Raw genomic sequence first — 23,748 nt, 5'->3', positions numbered from 1 at the left:
CTGTCTCAGTTCATGCAAGCACCGAAAGAAGAACATTGGGACACAGCTTTGCGAGTTGTTCGATACTTGAAGAAGTGCCAGGGCCAAGGAATATTACTTCGGTCTGATAGTGAGTTGCGATTGGAGGGTTGGTGTGATTCTGATTGGGCAAGTTGCCCGTTGACTCGACGTTCGTTGACTGGTTGGTTTGTGTTACTTGGTATGTCTCCTGTGTCCTGGAAAACCAAGAAACAACATACGGTTTCTCGCTCTTCTACAGAAGCAGAATATCGTTCGATGGCAGCATTGACATGTGAATTGAAGTGGCTACGACAACTACTGAGTGATTTGGGGGTAGTACACAAGAAGGGTATGAGTATGTTTTGCGATAGCCAGTTTGCATTACATATTGCGCAGAATCCTGTATTTCATGAGCGGACGAAACATATTGAGGCCGATTGTCATTTCGTTCGAGATGCGATTACAGAAGGGATTATTTGTCCGTCGTATGTTTCTACAAAGGTACAGTTAGCAGACATCTTTACCAAAGCATTGGGAAAAGTACAGTTTGAATTTTTTTCTCGACAAGATGGGCATTCGAGATCTTCATGCTCCACCTTGAGGGGGATGTTACGATAGAATATTATGTTAATATTATAGAGTCCTAATTATGTAAAGTTACCGGTTTAACCTCTCTAGGTTAATTGTGATGTACTATATATATGAGTTGAGATTCAATGAGAAGGGGACGGCTTAAACACAATTTGTCACTCACACTTCAATTACATTGTAGTTGTACGGAGAAAATGAGCAATAATCCTCTTTATAATTACATGATTAACTTTAAGTTTGATGACAAAAGGATGTCGGACCTTCTTCTGGAAGCGGGAAGGTGAGTCATCGAATTGACTCTTTCACACAAACTTGAAAAAAAAAGCTACTTTTGACATTGTTTACTCTAACTTGCATGTGTTTGAAGGTATCTACACATTTTGGTGTTAGATCGGTTTAACTCCATTTTCATAGTATATTAGAAGATTTCCTACACAATACTTGCACGGGTCATGTTACTTTCCTTTTAAAAAAATATTCTTCCATTGTTCATTTTAAATTGAAATCGCGCTAATTTTTTGTTGTAATTTGGACTAGGTATTGAGTTTTATTGTTATGAAAACCTAAAATTAAAATTCTTAAATTCTTCGCAAATTTTATTACGGCTTTTATAATATTTCGACTATCGACCTTTCAACTTCAATCCACTAAAAGGACATAAAATCATAATTTTTTCGGACCCTCATATACAAATTCTTGGATCCGTCCTTGGGATGAAACCTGTGAGTCTTATATGTGGTGAATCTTTATTGCTATGCATATGTTTTTATTGTTTTAAGAATGCTTTCAATATGTCATAGTACATGATGTTATACATTATATGTCAAAAATATTTTTGCTATATATAGGTTAAAATCTGGGAGCTTGAAGGCAAGGTAGTAGGAATATACTTGTCGGCCAATTGGTTTGCTCCATGTCGAAAGTTCAATGAACTTCTACTTGATGTTTACGAGCAGCTTAAGAGGCAAGGGTGTGATTTTGAGATCGTCTTGGTGTCTTCTGATGAAGATATTGACGCGTTTAACAGTTATCGCGCTACCATGCCTTGGCTTTCAGTGCCATTTTCTGATTTGGAGACTAAAAGAGCCTTAAATAAGAGTTTCAATGTGGAAGCTATGCCTTGTTTAGTTTTCTTACAGCCTAATTACGATGGCGTGGATGGTGATGATGCTACAATGCAAGACGGAGTTGAGCTTATCTATCGATATGGAACCGAAGCCTTTCCTTTTACTAAGGAGAGGTTGGAGACATTGCACAAGGAACAGAAAGACAAGGAAGAAAGGCAGACGTTTCTTAATTTGTTAACTAATGTTGATAGAGACTATCTTTTGAGCATTAATTCTTCGTCTTACCAGGTTAGTATATATTTACCACCTCCAACTAGACCTGGTTATTGGACAGGGTAGTCCAATGGATATAGGGTTAGGGTCAAGTTAATAGGGCTTTTATTGGGCAGAGCTCTTATTGGACAGGGCCTCTATTGGATAGGGTCATTATAGGGTCAAACTTATACTACAATTATTTTGAAAATTAAAATAGTAATGATACAAAAAATTACGTGTATAGCTTCGTATTTACTTGTACTTGCACATGACTCTTTTGTTTTTCATTTTTCATTGCTCGTTTATTGACCCGCCCACTAATGACCCGCTAATGACCCGCGACCCGCTTTTGACCCGCCCATTATCGACCCGCTAAAATTGACCCTTTCAATACCGGACCCTCTTTTGACCCGCACCGACCCTGACCCGCCCTGCCCGATAACCAGGTCTACCTCCAACTATATGTGGATATATTTACCACTTTCTCTGTTATTGTCATTATCGATAATTTTAAACTCAACATACCTAATCTGCACCCGAGTGTACACCGTGCAACTTCTCACATTTTCCCCTTATAGATGAGGAGAAAATGAAAGAGGGATAACCAATGGACATAAGTAACCCTTGGGAGTTCGTTTCACTCAGACGCACCCAATAATTTTTTCGATTGAAACATATTTCCTCTATTTCACAATAGATGCATCATGTAGACTTTCTGCAATTTTAAATATGATATTTGAACGTCAATATCCTTGATTATATAATAATAAAATTTACAAAAATTAGATATTTTGAAATATATACAAGTCTTCTATTCATTAAATATTGCACAATGGTTGACTAATTTACATTTTCCAACACATATATAGATTCTTAATATCTCGAATTATGTATAAGTAAAATTATAAAAAATTGATATGAATCTAACAATATCAGATATTTCATAACTCTAATTTTCTTAGATATGAATCACAAAATATGATCAGAGGTAGGGGCGGACCTATGGTATCCTCATAGGGTCCATAGGGACCCCCATTATTTTTGAAAAAAATTTAAAAAGTATATTCATTTTGGAAAAAAAAAAAAATCTATATTTAAATAGGAAAAGCAATAATGAGTAAGGCAATAGATTATTGGAAAGTGGAAAAGTGGAACAACAATTCCCACTTTTCAATGTCAGTCACGTGAATGATGAATCTCAGCATTCCAAGAATTGTAATTAATTCTTCATTCAATAATAAACTTAATAATAAAACCAAAAACCCCCCCAAATTCTAAGCTTTACTATTCTCTTTCACAACTCCAAAACCAACGGGCTCCAAACCCTCTAAGGCTCCAACCTCCCCTCTCCTAGTGTCTGATGTTGTAGCTCGCCTGCCGGCTACCTTTACCGTCGCCGCCTTGCCGATTATGCTCTTTGTCGCTGCCTTGCAAATCTCCTTCATTGGTCCCTAGAGTTTTATCATCATCTCATATTCTCACGTTATTATCCTCTTTGCTCTTAATTTTTCAATTATTCAATTGTTTAATCTTAATAGTTTTTTATAAATTAAATTTTTGGTAATTAATCATAGAATTGATTACTTTTTAGTGTTTGGATGATCTTGATTAGTTGATTACTTTTTTTTTTTCTTTTGATAGTCGATGAGTTGATTAACATGTTCACATGGTTTTCTCCTACTGTTCTAGGAGTTTTCTCTCGTAATCACATGGACTAATTTAGGCAAGATAGTAGTGGTCTATTATTAGGAGTGTTTAGGATTAAAAAGTTTTATGTTTCACTTATATATTACATTATCAATGATTTGATTCATTTCTGATTTTCCGGCCCTTGTTTGCATTGAACAACAAGGATTGCAAATTAGTCTTAGAAAGATTGGGTTATGAATATGAGCTTATGACATTTATCTATTGTGAAGCTGTTTCAAGGAATGAAAAATTGTCCCGGACAATTGTAATTTTTTGTAATAATTTTCATTTGTTAATTTCATGTATCTTATGAACGAATTATTATTTTGGCGATTGAAATTGGTATGTGACTTTTAAATTTTTTGTGCAATGAACGTGTATTAAATTTTGGACCCCCATTTTATAATTCCTGGGTCCGCCCCCGATCAGAGGTCTAGTGTGAATAATGTAGAAAACAAGATAGTGCGATATTTTTGGAACGGAAGAAGTAATAAGATTAACTCAATTACAATTAAAAATATAAAATTTGATTTTATATGTTAGTAATAAATACTCTATATGGTTAAAGTTAATAAATGAATAGTGTAAAAGTAAAAATAATGCATTTGAAAAGTAGAGGAATTACATAGAATGAAATATTACGTTTCTCTATGTGCATTAACATGCATGTTTCTTTTGTTACTTGTATTAATTTATTTTTCTATGTACATTAACAAGATTATTTTATGGATGTAAATTGCAACGTTTGGATGAAGGAGTCAGTATGTTGTCCAAAGTTGATGATTTTAATGTGGATTATTTGAAATATGACAGGTACCCGTGACATCTTTACAAGGCAAGACAATAGGACTATACTTTTCGGCACAATGGTGCCTACCTTGTGTGAAATTCATCCCAAAGCTAATCTCCATCTACCAAAGGATCAAACAAAACCTACCAAAAGAGGAAGATTTTGAGATAGTGTTCGTGTCAAGTGATACCGATGAAGCATCCTTTCTCTCTTACTTTGAACGAATGCCATGGTTGGCGTTACCCTTTGGTGACAGGACCACCAAGGACCTTGCTAAGCATTTTGATGTGCGAGAGATTCCGTGTTTGGTCATCTTGGGTCCAGACGGTAAAACCGTGACCAAACAAGGGAGGTATTTGATAAACTTGTACCAGGAAAATGCTTACCCTTTCACTGATGCAAGATTGGAGTTTTTGGAGAAACAAATGGATCAAGTAGCCAAGAGTTTGCCCAAATCAGCATTTCATTTAAAGCATCAACATGAGCTTAATTTGGTGTCTGAGCGTACTGGTGGTGGGCCTTTTATCTGTTGTGATTGTGATGAGCAAGGCTATGGGTGGGCTTATCAATGTCTTAATTGTGGGTTCGAGGTCCATCCCAAATCTGTTAGGCCCATTCAACACCCCAACACATGATTGAGAAAGAGATTGATCGATCCGGGAAAGAATTATCAGTTATGTAGAGATGCCATTAAATACTAACAAAATTTGGTGTTTCTTTCCCATCATCCCTGTAAAACTCAATACGATCATATAAAGAGGTTCGTGATGTGAATCATTGTGGTTTGTGATAATATGCTTCTCATACAATATTGATTGAATGCGGGAATTTTACTTCATTCCAAAATGTCTAGCAATTTTACAAGGGTAGCATAAGGGCAATTTTATGTATATTGATGTGTTTTTTTTCTTTGATGCAAAACCAAGAAACCTTAATTAATAACAAAACTTCATAGTTGCAGAATCCTTTCACAAAACTTCCACATCAAATTATAGGGACATATACATGCATGTTGTTATGCCTTCTGCAGATGGGGCAAGAATTGTTGAGGACAAGCCATTTGTCTATGCAAAGTTTATGAAACTGGTGCTGACATTGCACCAAGCATCGCACACTCTGCTCTCCCGCCATGTCCTACTCAACAAACATCAAAATCAATTTAATTTATCAAAATAAACGGGAGAACATATCTCATGATAAAAAGTACCTGGAGACATATGGGACAAGAATCACAAGATCCTTTGATTTCTAGATTATCATTCATCGTTATCCCTTGTAACATTTCACCTAGTAAATAATTCATGTTGTTATCTTCCTCTAACGTTTCACTAAAGCTTTCCTCAAGAATCCTCATCTGAATTGATGACAACAACATTCCAATCAAGCTAATTAGTATTAGTAAAGCTCTAAATTAACACAAGTTTACCATATACTACCTCCATTTCTAGCGCTTTCGATCTATTTAGAAAGCTTACCAACACATCTGCCTGCACAATATATAAGAGTAAAGGATGCTCATCTTCGATATATAAATATATATAAGTATATTATGTAACAAAAAAACAATGTATTATATAATTACCAAGAACATAACAACATCTTCAACTATTGTTTGCACCATCATCATAATGAAAAACACAAAAAGCTCCAACTCTGGAATTCACCCACATAAGAATAATCAAGATAATTTAAAATGCTAATAAGTGTTAGAATTGTGGTAACATCAGAGTATTAATTAGAGTGTATAGAGATAGGTGACCTAATTTGGTAGTTTGGGGATAATGACTTCACATGAATGAATGAATGATAAGTTAATAATATTTGCAGTTTATAGTATTCTACTCTGTACGTGTTTAAGCTTCTTTGTCAGGTATACAAGGCCAACCGACATCATCTAGAAGCTTTTAGTAAATGGTATACGCAACTATTCACTATTTAATTTTATCCATTTTTTGGGAGATCGGATTTTAACTATGTGTTTGTAGTCGTGATGATGATCCTATTTGATTCATATTTGAAAAATTGACAAATCTTGCGATTCTGCACAAGTACATCATCAATAAACCCCCGCCATACCAATTGATGGGAGAATTATGTTTGGTATAGAATTTTTAAGTGATGAAAATTGATCATTTAATTATTTCTATTATCTAATGTTAAGTATGAGAGGTACTCTGATAACAAAATCTATTTCCTAAGGATAATTATTAGTTTATTAAAAACATTTATTACCTTTCTAAAACCTATGGAAACAAGTTGTTATCCTCCTCAATCCTCAACTTCTTACAAAACAACTAATAATTGTATTACATCGTCTTTTCCCCTTCTTATTTGTTTCATTTCCCTTTCCATTTCCTTTCCTAAACTTATACCAAACATGGATTTAAAGTGTATTGGGGTGTATAGTAAATGCGATGCATTATACCCATTCCATATAGTAAGAGATAATATCCGAGATCCCAATTCCCTGCAATGGATCAATGTAAAATTGTAAAGGAAAACTGCTTTCCTCCAATTTTGTTCCTTTCTTGCATCAGTCACCCACTACAAACCCCTCTCCATATCTCAGAGGACAATGCTAAACCACCTTTTTGGTTTTTCCTTTCTCTTTTGTTTCTCTCAATATCTCATGTACTCTCAAGTAACATGTGTTAACTACTACAATAAAAAAACACAAATACGAAAGGTTTGAGCTTTAGAACCAACAAGTTGTAAATTACGGCCGGAGTACAATTTAATCATTTTACTCGTAACGTTTGTCACTTTCACGCATGTCAATGTTGGAAATCCTAGTGAGAATACAAAAGAAAATGAGTGGGAAGTGGGAAAATGTGGGATGAAAAGTCCCACATGGAAAAAATACAAACCATATTTAATGTTTATATTTGGGGACTTGAGGGAATCATTTGGTTAAGAAAGCATGTGAGTGGCATGGGTGGACACACAACACGCGCGGGCCGGGCCTTGGTACTGGCAACCGCAAGAGTTCTACTGCATCGGAGGTAGCGCGGAATTGTCTTTTATTCGTTCCAATTACTTATTTAGCTAACAGCCAATGCACAACTTTAACCATTAATATCTTTAATTCTCCTTAAGCAAAAAGTTAATATTTTGAAAATACACATTAAGACAAATCCCACATGACTATGTTTTATTTTATGTATAAATCACCAACAATGGTCAAAATATAATATGTGAATAATGTAGAAATAACAAACGTTGCAAATATTAAAGGAAAAATTGATATTATCAGTCCCAACTATGGCCGATTTACTTTAAAAGGTCTCAACTTTTGATTATCTCATAGTGGTCCCAACTATAGAGAGTCCTTTCCAAAAATGGTCCCTTAGTTAAAATTAAGTGCTAAATAACTTAATTAAGACTCATATCTCTCGTGCAATAACCATATTTTTTAATTAAATGAAGTAAATAGAATAGTATGATATGCTTAAATCTACTTAATTAACAGTTTAATAAACTAAAGGACCATTCTGGGAAAACACACCTTAAAGTTGAGACCACTCTAGAATAATCAAAAGTTGGGACCTTTAAAAGTGAAGTGACCATAGTTGGGACTGTCAATATCAAATTTTCCAATATTAAAAATCAAAGGAAGTAAGTGTACTATCTATCTCTATTATATAAGCCAAGGGCTGAGGTTAAATAGGTAAATTAACTTTTCGTGTCCACTACATAAAAGACTAAAATACCCTCATTGTATTGTTCATAGCAAGCCTCCTCATTATCAGGTTTGCTGAGCCTTCATTTCTAGGGTTAGATTCGTTTATCCCATCTCTCTCCTCTCACCTGCCTCCTCCCGTCTCTCTCCCCATCTCACTTTTCTCTCTCCTCTCACGTTCCTAGGATACACTTCCTCGCCGTCGTCCCTCATCAATGGCGTCTGTCATCTCTCCTTCGATCTTCTTCCTCTCCTTCAATTCGAGCAGGTATGCTGATTTTTTCGTCTATTTTCTTTTCCAGATTTTGTTCTTTTAATTATGTCTCAGATTGTTCGATTCATTTTATGGATTTAATATTTGATTTTATCGAAATTTGGTCGATTTAATTGGATTTGAGCTTTGTTTTGGTCGACTTCATGTTTGATTGAGTTAATTTTGACTTCTTTTTTAATGAATCAGGTTTTCAGATTTAAGTGTTGTCAATCTTCCGATGCTGAGAAAAGGTCAGTTTTCTACATTTTGGAATTTCTGAAATTAGGCTGGAAAAAGGTCAGTTTTTTTACATTCATTGAGAAATCTGATTTGGGTTCCTTATAAGTTTTGCTTTTGTCCGTTTTTTAATGTACTAGCTTCAAATCAAACAAACGGAAGGTGAGAAGAAGAAGAAAAAGATGACGTTTGGGTTTTCCGGAGATGTGTTCTACGGCGGAGGCGGTGCAAGGACCGGCGGAGGGAGGGCAGGGATGGCGAGTGTTCGACAACAACAGCTTCAAATCAAACATCAGCAATAATCCCGGTAATTTCATTTGATTTAATTTTACCAATTTAATTTTACCAATTTGGGAATTGACATTTGGTTGGTTGATTTTGGTTGAAATAGTACTTGCTTTGATGAACTTGAATAGTACTCCAGATTTTGTGAGTTTAATTTCTTTAATTTCTTAAATTTTCGATTTCCACTTTGTAATATTTGGGGGTTTAATTTGTTCCAGCTCTATTGATTGATGATTGAAATTGTGGTGTTTTTCTGTCATTGTTACAAAGTTATGATTAGTACAGTAGAAGTAGTACCTCTTTCCTCTTAGAGAGATAATGCCGTAGTTTGGTAATAAATTATAATGAAGTTTTTTTTGTTTGTTTGAATGGTTTCAGAGTGTATTATTAAGACGGTGTTATGGAGATTTGGAGAATGAGCCAAAGCCTTCTGCTGCTGTGGAAGGGACACAAAATTCCAAATTGGGCGTAGTATGGATAGCTTATGCAAGCTTCTCTAACAGCTCTGTTGAATCTCTATTATACTTTATCTCTATTAAACTTTAGCCTGCTCATAGAACTGTTTTATTGTAACATGATCCAAAACCTCCTCTAATAGTAGAAAACTCATAGTACCCTTGCATACTGTGAAATGTATAGGAACTACCATCGCAGCAGTATAAAACTAATTGGTTTTGAATGATTTTTGAATTGTGTTATGTGGGTTGATTGATTGTTCATCTTATTTTTTCTAGGTTGGAGTTGGTGATCGCCGGGGAAGATCATACATGTAAACTCTCAATGGGGACAAACTCTGGCAAGGTGGAGCCGAGTTGGGTGTCGTCGTCGGTGGAAAAGATTGGAGAAATTTGGGTAAGATAAGAACCTTTTAGATTGAAAATTCCGATCAAGAAAAAGTATGAGAATGTGAGAATTATTAAGAATGCAAGTATTAATCTTGCTTTTTTGTAGACTTCCTTCTCACAATTGCTCATTTTTTCTGAGTTTTTCTTCAATTGTGTTGTTTTTGGAAGTTGGTGTTCATAATTTGGAAAGAAAATTGGTGGGTTTTTGAGATTGGGTGAAAAAGAGTTGTGGGATTTGGTGAAATGCAGTTTGCAGATGAGTTTAATAATGGGAAAACGGTAAAAAAAAAAAACACTATTTGGTACAAAAGAATCACTCAAGAACGTAATGGAAATGTGTAGAAATTCTTTATCACGTGCTCTTTGCCAGGACTTCCCTAATGAGTTCCTTCGGGACTGAAATACCAAAGTCAGGAAGGGTGGAATATAAGCTAAATAGCAGAGACATAACAATAATATCAAGTGGAATTGATGCGTTTAGACAGAAATTTGCTTTGAATTGGGTTTAGTTTCTCCAACTTTCTTCTAAGAATTAAGCAAAATCTTCACACTGATAAGGTATCTAGCAGACATTTAAGTCCAAATAATACTTCTGTTATCTTGCTAATTATTCTTGCTTACCCTTCCTCATAAAATGAAAAATGAATAGCATATACAGAAGAAGGTATCCAGTTATCATTCATACCTGGCAAGCCGGTGAACTGTTCATACTCTCTGAAAACTGCTGTGATGTCAGATTGATGGAAATTTGGTTGATACTTATTGTCTCTCGGTTTTGTTTTATTCCTCTGTTTTGTTTTATTCCTCCTGTTTTCTGCTGGGGCGTTTCGAAATTTTGACACTCTCAGGTTCATTCACACTTTCAGATGGTGGGTGGTCCACGTAGCAGGGCCGGCGGTTTAAGTGTTTATTTAGCTGGGCCGGATGGGCGGGTCTTAGGAGGTGGTGTTGCCGGTGTTTTAATAGCTGCGTCCCCAGTACAGGTTTGGTTTGATATCTGTTAATCTCTCACTTCTTCCTCATAGGCCAACTTTGTACTTTTTTTCCAGTGTCTTGCAATGGTTAGTTGTGGATTGAGGGGTTGTACTAAAAAACATGTTGGATATTTATGGTAAAATCTAAATGCCTTTGACTGCTCATATTGCGCTTTGACCCTATAGTTGATGATTCGGTTAATATTAAGTGTTTTACTATATTGTTATCTGGTGGATATAGTAGGCTGTCATTTTGCAAGGAAACGGGGAACCTAACCAAGTTAAAGAAATTGCTTATGGTTTTTTTTTATTACAGCTCACTGCTTGATACTATCTTTGACTATTTTGAGGAAACATTTCTCAGATGTATTTCCTTCATTGTAATATTTAATGTGTGCCTTAATAAAACTTTATGTAGCGAAGCTGTTTAACATAAATTAAAAGGTTTCTCATTTATATAGAGGCATATGCCCAAGTATGAAAAGGTGTGTGTTGGAGATGTTGAGAGACAAAAGGACTCCAACTACATGTATTCGACCTACTGATTACATGTATAAGTTGTGTAATGACACTAGAGAGCATAGGAACAATCCTGTTGCTAATATCAAATCACTTATTGGGATACTTCCTAACCCCAATTTTATTATGTTAAAATGGGATAACCATCTCATTTATGCATAAAATGGTTTTTTATTGCTGGAGGGGCAAAAAGGTAACCTCTGCATCTGTTTCGCTGTTTTCATATTGGACACAACTTCAAAAGTGTTATTACCTAGGTATTAGTTCAATGATGATTGTATTCATGTATTGTGATACTTTGTAAGGTTTTTATATGTTGTGACTATTTTTTAATTCACAGATTGAAAGTTTGCCACAAATGGTTGATGGTGTTTGTTCAGATGACGGAAATGCTCAACTTGAAGCTACTACTCATTTCCGCAAGCTGCTTTCAATAGGTAGCTATCTGATGTTCTCTATATGTATTGGACTATGGGAATATGTGTATAAGCATCTTACTTTGCGTAAAAGGTAGAGAAATTCTTATAAATTCTTATATTGCCTTTTTATATCACTATATTACTATATTCTCCTGTTTTTCGTTATTGTTGCAATTGTATAATTCAGAATTATGTTGTTTTGTGGTTAATTATAATAGAAGGGCTCTATTAATTCCTAAAGTTTGATGTTCTATATTAATTCTTTATTTTGGTACTAAGATTTAGATTCTTTGTCAGGTAAAGGGTATGATTACTTTGTTTCACTATTTAGATGTATGTTCATATTGTATAACCTTAATATTTTAAAATATGAATTTTGTGAATATTTTTTAATCTAATATTTATATTTAGTGGTAGTAATACAATTTAAAGCTTTTATATAATCCCGCACGCATCGCGTGCATATAAGACTAGTATAATATACTAAAAGAGATCTAGAGGAAATCAATGTGGTGATGACAAATGTCACTCATTGATTTGCCTCTCTTTTAATATAGATAATATTTTTTAATTTTTAAAAAAAAAATTAGTATTCCATATATAAAGATTGTTTATTTTTGTTATAAAAATACTATTTTATATTATTGTATATATCTTTTGTTAACTACTTCTACAAGAATATTTTACACATATATACTAAGTATTATATCCATCTATATACGAAGTACTACGTATATGATTATTATAGGCGATGAAAATTTGAGTCCAAAATATTTGGGTTCAAAAGATTGCATCTTAGGATAAATATAGTATTCTTTAAATTGCTTCCAAAATATTTGATTCCAATAAACTACATCTTTGGATCCAATAATGCATTAATGTATGATCCTAATATATAATTAACTTGCCTACTCATGTACGGAGTACTCATTTGTATTATCTTTCCCATTTTCTATACTTTGTAGGTATGAAGTTTTTTATTTTTTTTATTTTTACGGGTACATATTAAGTTAATTAGTTATGCATATTTTGGATATAATAAATTTGCCACAATATTGCTTATCAAACCTCTAAAGCCTACAATCTCAAAATTTAGGAAACTTTGTGTTGATAGTAGAGAAAATAGAAATAAGGAAAATAGAAGTCTATCAAACATGACTACCATCATACATATTAATTAAAAACAAAATTATATCACTGAGGATACAATAAAAGGAACATTAATAAATAAATCTAAGAAAAATTAAATTTGTATTTTAAAATTTATATTAAACTCGATAAAAGTTGATGAACAAGATTGTTGTTATATCTTATAAGGATTTATACATATATTTGGGGTGGTGGGACAGGGATGATTTCGAAATTTCGAACCTATATATCAGATCATGAACTTTATAATGGTTGTATCATATAAGGGTTTATATTGTTATACTTTATATTGTAATATTGACTAATAAATTGAGATTAGTGTCGACTAAGCGAGTATAAGGATACCATGTACCCACATTGGTGATGGGATGAATTTCAATTTATCGAATTTAGAACACGTTCTCGACCAAAATATAGTCACATTTTAAATAATTTTATCAATATTTTTGGTATTGATGAAATCAATTATAATAATAAATTTACGTCAATATATTCAAAAGCCAAAGAAAAATTAAAGTAGGTGAAGTTATTGATTGAATGAATATAAGGATGTCAGATTGTCAATGGGGTGGATTTTTGGGAAAACGCCCTCGCATCCTCCCCGAGTGGGGGGGGGGGGGGGGTGGGGGGGAGGGTGAAGAAAATTTTGGTTGGTGATGAGAATATAAAATATAATTGTCGTTGGTGACAGGCAAAAATGAATTCTAGGTTGGATCTAAATTAATTATGAATATTAACATTTTTTTTACTATTAACCTACATATATAGCGTTTTTTATTTATTTACTTCATTACTCTACCAGACAACTGAATTATCAAATACTCTAGAATAACTTATTGTTAAAATTCAAAACTTCCCCACCAAAAAAATGTCGGTTCTAAGGATGGATTTTAAGCGGATATGGATACCGAGTCAGTGATGGAGTGTGGATGAATTTTATTTTGTACCTCAGGATCGAGTAGCGAGGTGGGGATGGCCGGATAGGTATGAAGGAAATAATGCCCTTGGTCCAAGTATGCATTCTATGATAAGTCTAATAAATGCGGTTCAGTATTAATTAACAAGTTAATAATTCAGTGAGATCAAGTGAGCTGAATGCCTAGCTAGAGGCCGCTTCAGTTCAAGTGGAATTAATGATATTAATCCACAGCTTACTCTTGACTGAACCCGTAGGGTCACACAAATAGTACGTAAACGGATCAAGTATTTAATGGCATTAAATACTCTATCTATGGATATTCGGAATCGACGGATCTTGGTTTCAGTGGGAGCTGAGATCGTCACAGGCAAGAAATGAATACTCCGGAAACGATGATATTGCCGGAAACGGAAATATGGATCGTATCGGAAATATAAATATTATCCAAGTCGTAGATGTTGCCGGAAACGGAAACATGGTACGTATCGGAAAATATTATCGGAAATGGAAATATTACCAGAATCGGAAATATTGCCGGAAACGGAAATATTGTCAGAATCGGAAATATTACCAGAATCGGAAAATAATTCCGGAAACGGAAATATTAAATATTTGTTCGAAACGGAAATTAATTCCGGAATCGGAAATGTTAAATATTGTTCGTATCGGAAATGAATTCCGGAATCGGAAATTTAATCGGAAGCGTATCGTACGAATAAGCATCGGACGAGGCCTGCCGGACGAGGGCCCAGCACGAAGCCAGGCCATCGCCCAGCAAGCCAAGCGCGCCACACAAACAGCCACGCCAGGCCCAGCGCAAGGCCAGGCCCAGCAGGCCGTGGCAGCGCGCACAGCGCGCGCAGCGCGCGCGGGTGCTTGCGTGGGCTTGTGGCTCGCGCAGGCCTCGCTGCGTGGGCTGCTGCTCGCACGCACGCATGGGCGGCCCATCGAGGCTGCCGTGTGTGTGTGCGTAAGTGTTTGTGTTCGTGCACGTTTCCTAAAACGTGCAGAGTTCGGTTAATGATTAAATTCCTAATTCTATTTGATAAATTAATTAAATTAGAGTTCTTGTAGGATTCTAGGTTTAATTAATTTGTATCTGAATAGGATTCCAATTCCCTTTCCATAACCCTATAAATATGTGGCCTGGGTTCACAATTTATAACGAGTTTAAAAAGTATTCAAAGTGAGTTTTTGAGAGAAAAATTCAGCCACACATCTTGCTCAAAAGTGCCGAAAATTCTAGTACCTTAAGGGCGATTCTAGTTGGTCAATCTTAAGGCGGATCCGGACGTGCTGTGGACTATCTACGGAGGGACGACACTTGGAGTCCTAAAGACTTGTTCTTGCTCGGTTCGGGCGCAGCTAGGGAGGGCACGCAACAAAGAGTATGCATCTAAATTATGCTATATGATTATGTGTAAATAATATGTAATCCTGGGTTAATGGTTGTTTCCGCATGATTTATGTAATATCATATGTATCATAACCTAACAGTGGTATCACGAGCCCCTTATTATTTTCATAATCTAAATTGCATAAACATGGTTAAATATTACAAATTTGCAAGAATTAAAAGGGTGATTAATTTTCGTAATTGTTAATTAATTGCAAATTGCGTTTATTTAATTATACGTACGCAGTTTTTCGGCAGTTTCTTCGTTACTCATCCAAATCGAGTGATTTTTGTGTCAATTCCGCATGTAAAAGGCATTCTAAAATTTTGACAAAAAAAGTATTTTTCTGCCGAACCCAGAATTCTCAAATTCGAAGCCTAACTATGACTTTTCGAAGGTTTTAGTTTTTCGAATGCAAAATTTCGTAAATTTAAGATGTTAAATTAAATATTTGCGATTCTTGTTGATAAATCTTGAATTTTTGATTGACCTACTGCATATGTTTAACAAGTTTGAATGCCTAGTCTTGTTAATTATGCAATCTAATTTGTAATTATGATTAATTTGTTGAAAATTAGAATAATTTAGAATTAATTTGATTTTCATAATTAATTGTAATTTGATTAGAAACCTATGATTAAAAACCACCATAAAAATTGTAAATTTATGATAAATTTTAAATTTTTATGACCTAGACTTGAATCCATAACAATCGGAAATCAATTGGATAATAAATTTTCGATTTTTTCGCCCTAAAATTATGAAATTAATAATATTTATTAATTTGTCAATAATTTTATAAATTTTAAATTTTTTTTATGCGATTCGTTCATATAACTTGCACGCACAAAGCAATGGACGCTTCGTGTTACCCTTAAGGGGTGTTGTATAATGCGGGCATGCGACGACGAGCAAGGGAGCTCGTCGCCCGTGCGGCACGAATGCAATGAGCAAGGGCGTAGTGCACGAGCACAAGGCAGCAGCCCTGCCTTGTGTCGTGGGCCACAAGCAATGGACGAATGGGCATGGGCGAAGGGCGAGCCAAGGCAGTCGCGTGTGGGCAGCAAGCGAGCTGCGCCACAACGCGCACTGCCTCGCGCAAGAGCGCGCAGCCTCGCGCGCAGCGAGCGCTGCGCCCAGCGTTGCTCGCGCGCACAGCGAGCGATGTCGCGCGCCCAGCGAGCGATGTCGCCCGCACAGCGAGCGATGTCGCGCGCCCAGCGAGCGATGGCTCGCGCGCACTGCGAGCGATGGCTCGCGTGCGACGAGCGCTGGCGCGCGCGCAGCAAGCACCACAGCGTGCGATGGCTTGCGATGGAGATGCAGCAGCTATGCGACGAGCGCATGGGCTGCGCGCACATGGCCAGCGATGGCTGTGTGCGTGCGGCCCATGGGCGTGCAATGCGTAGGGTGTTTGCGTTACGATGAGATCGTTTTGAATGTTTAATTTGAAAATTTCAGTTCACGTAATTTTAATTAATTTTAAAATTAATAATTTAAATTATTTTCTTGGATTTTAATTTTGAATATTGTAATTATAATAAATGTTATTTATTCTAATTATTTTACTAAAATTAAAATCATGAATTAATTTAAATACGACTGAAATTAAATTAAACTTTTTGGATTCAATTATAAATTTATATCAGCTTTAAATTTTAATTAAATTTGTATGTTTCCGGTTAGACTAGAAATACATTTTTATGTTTAAAATTAGTAAAGCATATGAATTTATTGGTTTAAGTGGGAGCGCTTTTTAGTCATAAACTCTTGATTAGGTCTACAAATCCTTAAGGTTAAAACAACTTGATTAGAATTAATAAGGACTGAATAATTGGTAGATTATTGGTGCCCTTGATTAATTGCTGCAAATATTTACGTGATGCATAATGTGTTTTACTAACCAGCTAAGTGGGCCATTCATGATAATGAATGGGTGAATGGTATATATTGTATATGTACTGTTTTGCAGGTTATGAAGTGACTAGTATGGCCCAAATAGGATAGAAAATATGGTCTGCGTACCATTAATTTGAATGTAATTGGTCTAAAGTACCAAAGTTATTTTTCAATTCAAATATGGTCTGCGTACCATCAAATAGTTGTAATTAGTTATAGCTTATCCTATTTGAAGAAAATGGTGCCTCCCACGGAGATTTTCAAGACGGACTTTGAAGTTAAAGCTTCAAGATGAAGTCGGGCCATACTAGATCACAAATATCTTATGCATGTTTTAAGTTATTTATTGCTTTTAAATATGTCTTAAAATGCATGAGATCAAAAGCTTGATTATGTTGCATGATTAAGGATTTTAGTTCACTTAAAATCTAACCAACATAGTAAGAGCCTTAAGTTCCAAACTTAAAAATTGAGTTAAAAGGTGCCATGCCAAAATATACACTTGCTTGGACATCCTTTACATCAATCTAGTAATAGTTTTCGCTCAGCGAGGTGTTACTTATTGGTCCTAAAGGGGCAAGGTACACAAATAATTGTGAGTACATGTTAGTTTTGGTGAAACTCAACGATATAAGTAAGGAGTCCTTTTATGTCGTGGCAAAATCGATAGGTTTACCTAACAAGTTCTTAGACGTACCTATCAACCAAGAGTAGTTTCTAGACTATTAGCAAAAGGCTTTTGCTTACCTAAGATGTTTTAGGATTAAGTCGACAAACTGTGCTTAGTTCTTCAATGATTTTAGGGTCTTGGAATCATTTTATTCACACCTGCCGGAACAATAAAATCGAATAAAATGCTTATAACTTGTTTGAATTGCATGGTTGCTTTAATTTCAAGTTATTATTCATGATAAATGTTTAGACTTTGCATGCTTCAATGTATGTTTTAATTATTGTTTATAATTAAATATCTTGCACTGCAATAAATCCTTTTAGAAAGGTAACAGTAAATTTCCTCGATTGGTAGTGAATCCAAGAACGATTCACGGAAATGAGAGAAAATGAGCAATTTAAAATGTACGTTTCTTATATCGACTTTTATGGTTGTTTTCGAGAATCAAAATCGAATGGCAAACCGATTGGTGATTGTGAATTCAAAATACAATGTAGTTTTAAAATCATAAAGCATTGAGTTTAATACGCTCAGCTTTACCAATGGTTAACAACCTAATATCTTTGTCCATTTAATTCTCGGATGAGTCTAGTCCCTAGACATTCGAATAGATCGATGCTTAGAGAACTTTAGAAGCTTCTGGTAAGATCATCTAGTTGAAACAAAATATTCAACATAAATTAAAATGGTAAAGAACCTTGTTGGTGACATTGGACATGTCTAACAAAGTATAAAAGTCAACACTAAAGAATTCAATTCTTAAGACTATAAGAAAGGGTACAAGAAATAGGAAAACAAAGGAACACATGAAAGGAATTTACGATTCCGTTTCTACCTATAAGTTTATGTTTAAAGAGAAGTAACCTAGCAATCAAACTTCCTTGGTATCATATACCGCTTGAGGTTCTTACTTCGATAATAACTCAAACAATGGAAGCTAGGATACACTAATGACCTACAAGTGGGAAATGAAGCATGGCAATGCTACATTAGTTGTAGGGTCATCTAGTTTGTTTTAGGTCCTTTCAAAGGCTGGAACTTAATGGCTATTTTGTTCCATAATCAGCATACCTAAATTTCTGCTTCAAACACAGAAAGACTCACATTCAGAAGAACAAAAACAATGCTTGATTGTTTGTTCATTTGAATGAAATGGTCATTTACAGAATGAGTCAATATGCTTGATTAAAACAAACAACTCTTTAAAGAGCTTTACTAGGTTCAAATCAACCCCTTGATTTGAGTTCCACTAATCTTTGGCATTGTTGCTTAGACCATATCAACAAGTTAACATTCAAAAGCTCTATTTTAATGGACTTTTGAAAGTTGGTTGATTTCTAGATCAACTTAAGACAAGCTAGTCTTACTTGTTGAAAGTAACAAAAGATATGAACTATTGTTAGAACGCCTAGACGATAGAGTTCAAAGCTAAAGAAAGATTTTATGACTTTATTATTTCACATGGATTTGAGTGAATATAGGTTTATTTACTCAAATGTGATATAAGTTGAATCTGTTTGGCTAGTTCAAAGATTCAGAAGTATAAAATCCACTTGGCAAGAAATCATAAAGATCTAGGTTAGATCATGTTGATGATTACTTGAGACCAAATATGATCATCAATGATTGTGTGTTGTAATTTCACAATCTAGCTCCATAAGATATGGCATATCTAAGTTGGAATGATCGAAGTCGATTAGTACTTGATTCAATCAATGATGGATCATAAAGACTTTTCCTACAATTTCTAAAACAAAATGCTCAACTACCACCAAACTAAACCAAATTCGTCAAAGCTATTGAAAAGTAATTTCAGAATATCTTTTCATAATATATCTAAAGAGTTCTTAAACTCAGTGGGAGCTTAGTGTTTGTTATTCAACAAACTAAGGTCCAAGTATAGATATATGTTTCATTGTGATTTATTCAAATGAGACACAAGGGTATTGTTTCTACCACGAATTTTTGAGAACATAATGTTTGTTTGCTCGAAATAATGTCCTTTTGGAGATTCGTTTCCAAAATGACAAGTGGGAGAAAATAGACCTCGAAAGTTTTCAAGGCGAACAACAAACATAAACGGACATTCCGGAGGCTTTTCGAAGTGCTTCAGAAAATCCGAACTTATTCTTTAAGGACTTTAGAAGTGGCTTTAAAGAATAGATATCTCTTAGAAGACTTTACAAGTGCTTCAAGGAGAACAGAATATTCAAAGGACTTTCAAGTGGCTATTGATATTCTATTGTTTGATGTTCTATACCCAAGTAGGCATAGAATTCAAGTCACTGAAACTATGAGATTCTTCTATTAGATAGTGAAGAAACATAGAGATCAGGTCAATGAAACTATGAGATTCTTCTATTAAATAGTGAAGAAACCTACAACTTGCAGTCAAACTATTATCATGTAGATTAATGATTTGTGACTTGTAAGAAAGCTATGACGAAACCCAGATTCCCTAAAACGGTTAGAGGCCATATATAGACTCAAATGTTTTAAATGGTTAGAGGCCATAAAACATACTCAATGTTTTGATGACAAAATTGAAATTTTGTTGATTTGCAAGAATAGTTTCACACCTATTGGTTGCAAGTTTGTTTTAAGGATAAAAACCATCAAACATGGAATTGTGTTCACACACAAAGCTAGATTAGTTGCTAAAGGTTACAAGCAAATTCATGGCATGGATTGTGTTGAAACCTCATGCAAAATCGTAATGCTTAAGTCTATAATTCAAGCAATGATTGCATATTGGTACATATGGCAATTGGATGACAAAACGTATTCCTCAATCAAATGATGGAATACAATATGTACATGGTATGTCATAGAGTTTGTGGATCCAAATAAATTCTTGAAAAGGAAAGCTAGCTTATAAAATCTAAGTACAGATTTAAGCAAGCAATTGGGAATTGGAACTGTATTTTAGTGAAACTAATAAGTATTTTAGTTTCATAAAATATACATGATTCTTATAGATATATAAGAAGTTTAGTGGGAGTACTTAAAACTTAATTGGTCCTATGTGTATCACACACATATCTCTCTATTGTGAAATAACATTCAAATGCTAATGACTTAGATTTGAAATTATTCATCAATAATGGACCATGGCGAAACTTAGTACATACTGGGTATTAAGATCTATTTACAAAGATCTTATGATATTATTTTGGATTAAGTAATGGCATTTACTAAATCAAACACGAAAGTCTCCATTGGAGATATTCGACCCATGTGAATAAATCTAAGTAAAGGATGTTTGAACTATGTATAAGCATTTACTAAGTTAACATCAAAGAATCTAATGAGATTCTTCACCTATATTATATGTCAAAGAATTTAGCTGGATTCAGTATCTACTGAAATTGAATGAGCTAAAGTTACATGAATAGAATTCAATTGGGAATTATTCTACAAAAGAATTTATCATGTATGATATAATATGAGGATCGCCAAAAACGTATCGTATGACTTTAGGCATGACGAACATATACCAATCTCTATTGATCTAAGTAAAGACCAATTAGATTGAGATCAAGAAAAACTTATGGTACCTGAAAAGGTACATAGGATTACTTCTTGATTCAAGGAAATAAAGATATGCTGAATATTGATGCTACACGCATAAACACTGGCAAAGGATCAAGCAAGACCCTTTGGAGTTAACCATTGACAAGGACGAGCTAAAGAGCATCGTGTTTTGAAATGGCAACATGGATTGAAGACCATGAGTTGATGCGTGGGAAATTAAATATGATCTAAGATATAGCTGGAAAGTCTTCCACATATCTGTGAACTGCTTGGATAAGCAAATCCAAACAAAGCATCACTAGCAACCTAAACAGTTGAAGTAAAAGTACTTATTGCCTAAGAAGCAATAAAACAGAGTTGTTTATATTAATGAGTTCTTCATTGAACTTGGGTGGATCACATGTCTGCTAACTTGATGATTCTTCATTGCAAAATGCGTAGAACCACTATCGAAGTAAGAAAGACTAGATCACATAATAAACAAACTCAAAAGATCTTATCATCATATCTCGAAGAACATTCGATCAAAAGGATATTAAGATTGGCAAAGCATGATAACTAAACCTATGCAACAAGTGAGAAGCAACACTCACGTTGTAGCACTGGAAATCAAACATAGCTTTGAATTCCATGAAATGTTTTAAAGATGGGTTAGAGGCCCATGGTTGTAAAACATTGGGGTTGAACATTTATCATATATGAAATGTGTTTTCATATTCCATTTAATCTTGGTTTAGTATTAAATGATGAGTCCCTTCAATTTGACAATATATTCAAGATAGACTGTCAGGACCAGTCCTGTGACTAAGAAATGTCTATCAAGTGAACTTGAATGTCAAAAGTTGAAAATGGTCCCTAGTCGGAGTTTTCTATAAAATTGGACGCATAGAAAACGTTAGACGACTAGAATGCAAGATGACTAGTAGTTCTGTTTCTTGAACTATGTGGACATGGCAATGTCATAATCATTTGCATAGATACTTACTTTGGGAAGACTAGTATCGGACAAGACCTATGAAACTTTACTGTAAGAGATGAAAATCTGTCATAAGTAAATTTCATTAAAATTATTAGACACTAAATCCTCAATACCTGAGTGATTTGAGATTACTTGTTTGAGAACTGGTTGCTTTGACGTTGACCAACCGTCGCACCGTAAAAGGAGGCTATAAAGGCAACGCTCAGGTAATCACCTATCAAACGAAGTCTAATCTCAAGATCGCAAGATTGGGATTGTCCTCCCATAAATCGGGATGAGATGCTTAAAAGTTGTACAAGGCCACTCGGAGAGCTAGAAACTGTGAAATGCATGGCCGTGCTCGGATGAATCATAGGCTATGATTATCTGTTTATTTGATCAGTTGAACTCTGAAACCGAGGAACACCTCTGGACATAATAAGGATGACAACTCTTACCTTATGTTCAAGAGCAAGCATCGAGCGACAAAGGAATTAGGAAATGCACACTTGTCCCTAAGGACAAGTGGGAGACTGAAGGAAATAATGCCCTTGGTCCAAGTATGCATTCTATGATAAGTCTAATAAATGCGGTTCAGTATTAATTAACAAGTTAATAATTCAGTGAGATCAAGTGAGCTGAATGCCTAGCTAGAGGCCGCTTCAGTTCAAGTGGAATTAATGATATTAATCCACAGCTTACTCTTGACTGAACCCGTAGGGTCACACAAATAGTACGTAAACGGATCAAGTATTTAATGGCATTAAATACTCTATCTATGGATATTCGGAATCGACGGATCTTGGTTTCAGTGGGAGCTGAGATCGTCACAGGCAAGAAATGAATACTCCGGAAACGATGATATTGCCGGAAACGGAAATATGGATCGTATCGGAAATATAAATATTATCCAAGTCGTAGATGTTGCCGGAAACGGAAACATGGTACGTATCGGAAAATATTATCGGAAATGGAAATATTACCAGAATCGGAAATATTGCCGGAAACGGAAATATTGTCAGAATCGGAAATATTACCAGAATCCGAAAATAATTCCGGAAACGGAAATATTAAATATTTGTTCGAAACGGAAATTAATTCCGGAATCGGAAATGTTAAATATTGTTCGTATCGGAAATGAATTCCGGAATCGGAAATTTAATCGGAAGCGTATCGTACGAATAAGCATCGGACGAGGCCTGCCGGACGAGGGCCCAGCACGAAGCCAGGCCATCGCCCAGCAAGCCAAGCGCGCCACACAAACAGCCACGCCAGGCCCAGCGCAAGGCCAGGCCCAGCAGGCCGTGGCAGCGCGCACAGCGCGCGCAGCGCGCGCGGGTGCTTGCGTGGGCTTGTGGCTCGCGCAGGCCTCGCTGCGTGGGCTGCTGCTCGCACGCACGCATGGGCGGCCCATCGAGGCTGCCGTGTGTGTGTGCGTAAGTGTTTGTGTTCGTGCACGTTTCCTAAAACGTGCAGAGTTCGGTTAATGATTAAATTCCTAATTCTATTTGATAAATTAATTAAATTAGAGTTCTTGTAGGATTCTAGGTTTAATTAATTTGTATCTGAATAGGATTCCAATTCCCTTTCCATAACCCTATAAATATGTGGCCTGG

The 23,748-nt window shown here is 35.2% G+C and overlaps 3 protein-coding genes across 5 annotated transcripts; 2 read left to right on the top strand and 1 right to left on the bottom strand.

Moving 5' to 3' along the window:
- Nucleotides 1–1,289: 1,289 nt before the first annotated feature.
- Nucleotides 1,290–5,201, top strand: LOC110777154 (probable nucleoredoxin 2). 2 transcript variants are annotated; one of them, XM_056833097.1, is made up of 3 exons: nt 1,290–1,313; nt 1,440–1,946; nt 4,416–5,201. In XM_056833097.1, the coding sequence occupies exons 1-3, from the start codon at nt 1,305–1,307 to the stop codon at nt 5,025–5,027; spliced, it is 1,128 nt and encodes a 375-aa protein (XP_056689075.1). In that variant the 5' UTR covers nt 1,290–1,304; the 3' UTR covers nt 5,028–5,201. The 2 variants fall into 2 exon arrangements, 1 of the variants encoding a protein (XP_056689075.1); XR_008923993.1 differs by lacking the exons at nt 1,290–1,313; nt 1,440–1,946 and adding an exon at nt 3,052–3,395 and having other exon boundaries at nt 4,416–4,556.
- A 2-nt stretch (nt 5,202–5,203) lies between these two features.
- On the bottom strand, nt 5,204–6,189 carry LOC110777157 (NEP1-interacting protein 1). 2 transcript variants are annotated; one of them, XM_021981769.2, is made up of 4 exons: nt 5,975–6,188; nt 5,829–5,879; nt 5,600–5,746; nt 5,204–5,526 (listed from the first exon to the last, which is right to left on the bottom strand). In XM_021981769.2, exons 1-4 carry the CDS (start codon nt 6,017–6,019, stop codon nt 5,377–5,379), a joined length of 393 nt encoding a protein of 130 aa, XP_021837461.2. In that variant the 5' UTR covers nt 6,020–6,188; the 3' UTR covers nt 5,204–5,376. The 2 variants fall into 2 exon arrangements, with proteins under 2 accessions (XP_021837461.2, XP_056689077.1); XM_056833099.1 differs by lacking the exon at nt 5,829–5,879 and having other exon boundaries at nt 5,975–6,189.
- Nucleotides 6,190–10,155: 3,966 nt separating this feature from the next.
- Nucleotides 10,156–11,843, top strand: LOC130462819 (AT-hook motif nuclear-localized protein 3-like). The gene is made up of 2 exons (XM_056831746.1): nt 10,156–10,674; nt 11,525–11,843. Exons 1-2 carry the CDS (start codon nt 10,558–10,560, stop codon nt 11,696–11,698), a joined length of 291 nt encoding a protein of 96 aa, XP_056687724.1. The 5' UTR covers nt 10,156–10,557; the 3' UTR covers nt 11,699–11,843.
- Nucleotides 11,844–23,748: the final 11,905 nt, after the last annotated feature.

This window comes from Spinacia oleracea, chromosome 6, assembly GCF_020520425.1.
Source record: "Spinacia oleracea cultivar Varoflay chromosome 6, BTI_SOV_V1, whole genome shotgun sequence".
Lineage (NCBI taxonomy): Eukaryota > Viridiplantae > Streptophyta > Magnoliopsida > Caryophyllales > Amaranthaceae > Spinacia > Spinacia oleracea.
Note: the sequence above shows the minus strand (reverse complement) of the source record. Positions and strands in the feature narration are given on the sequence as shown.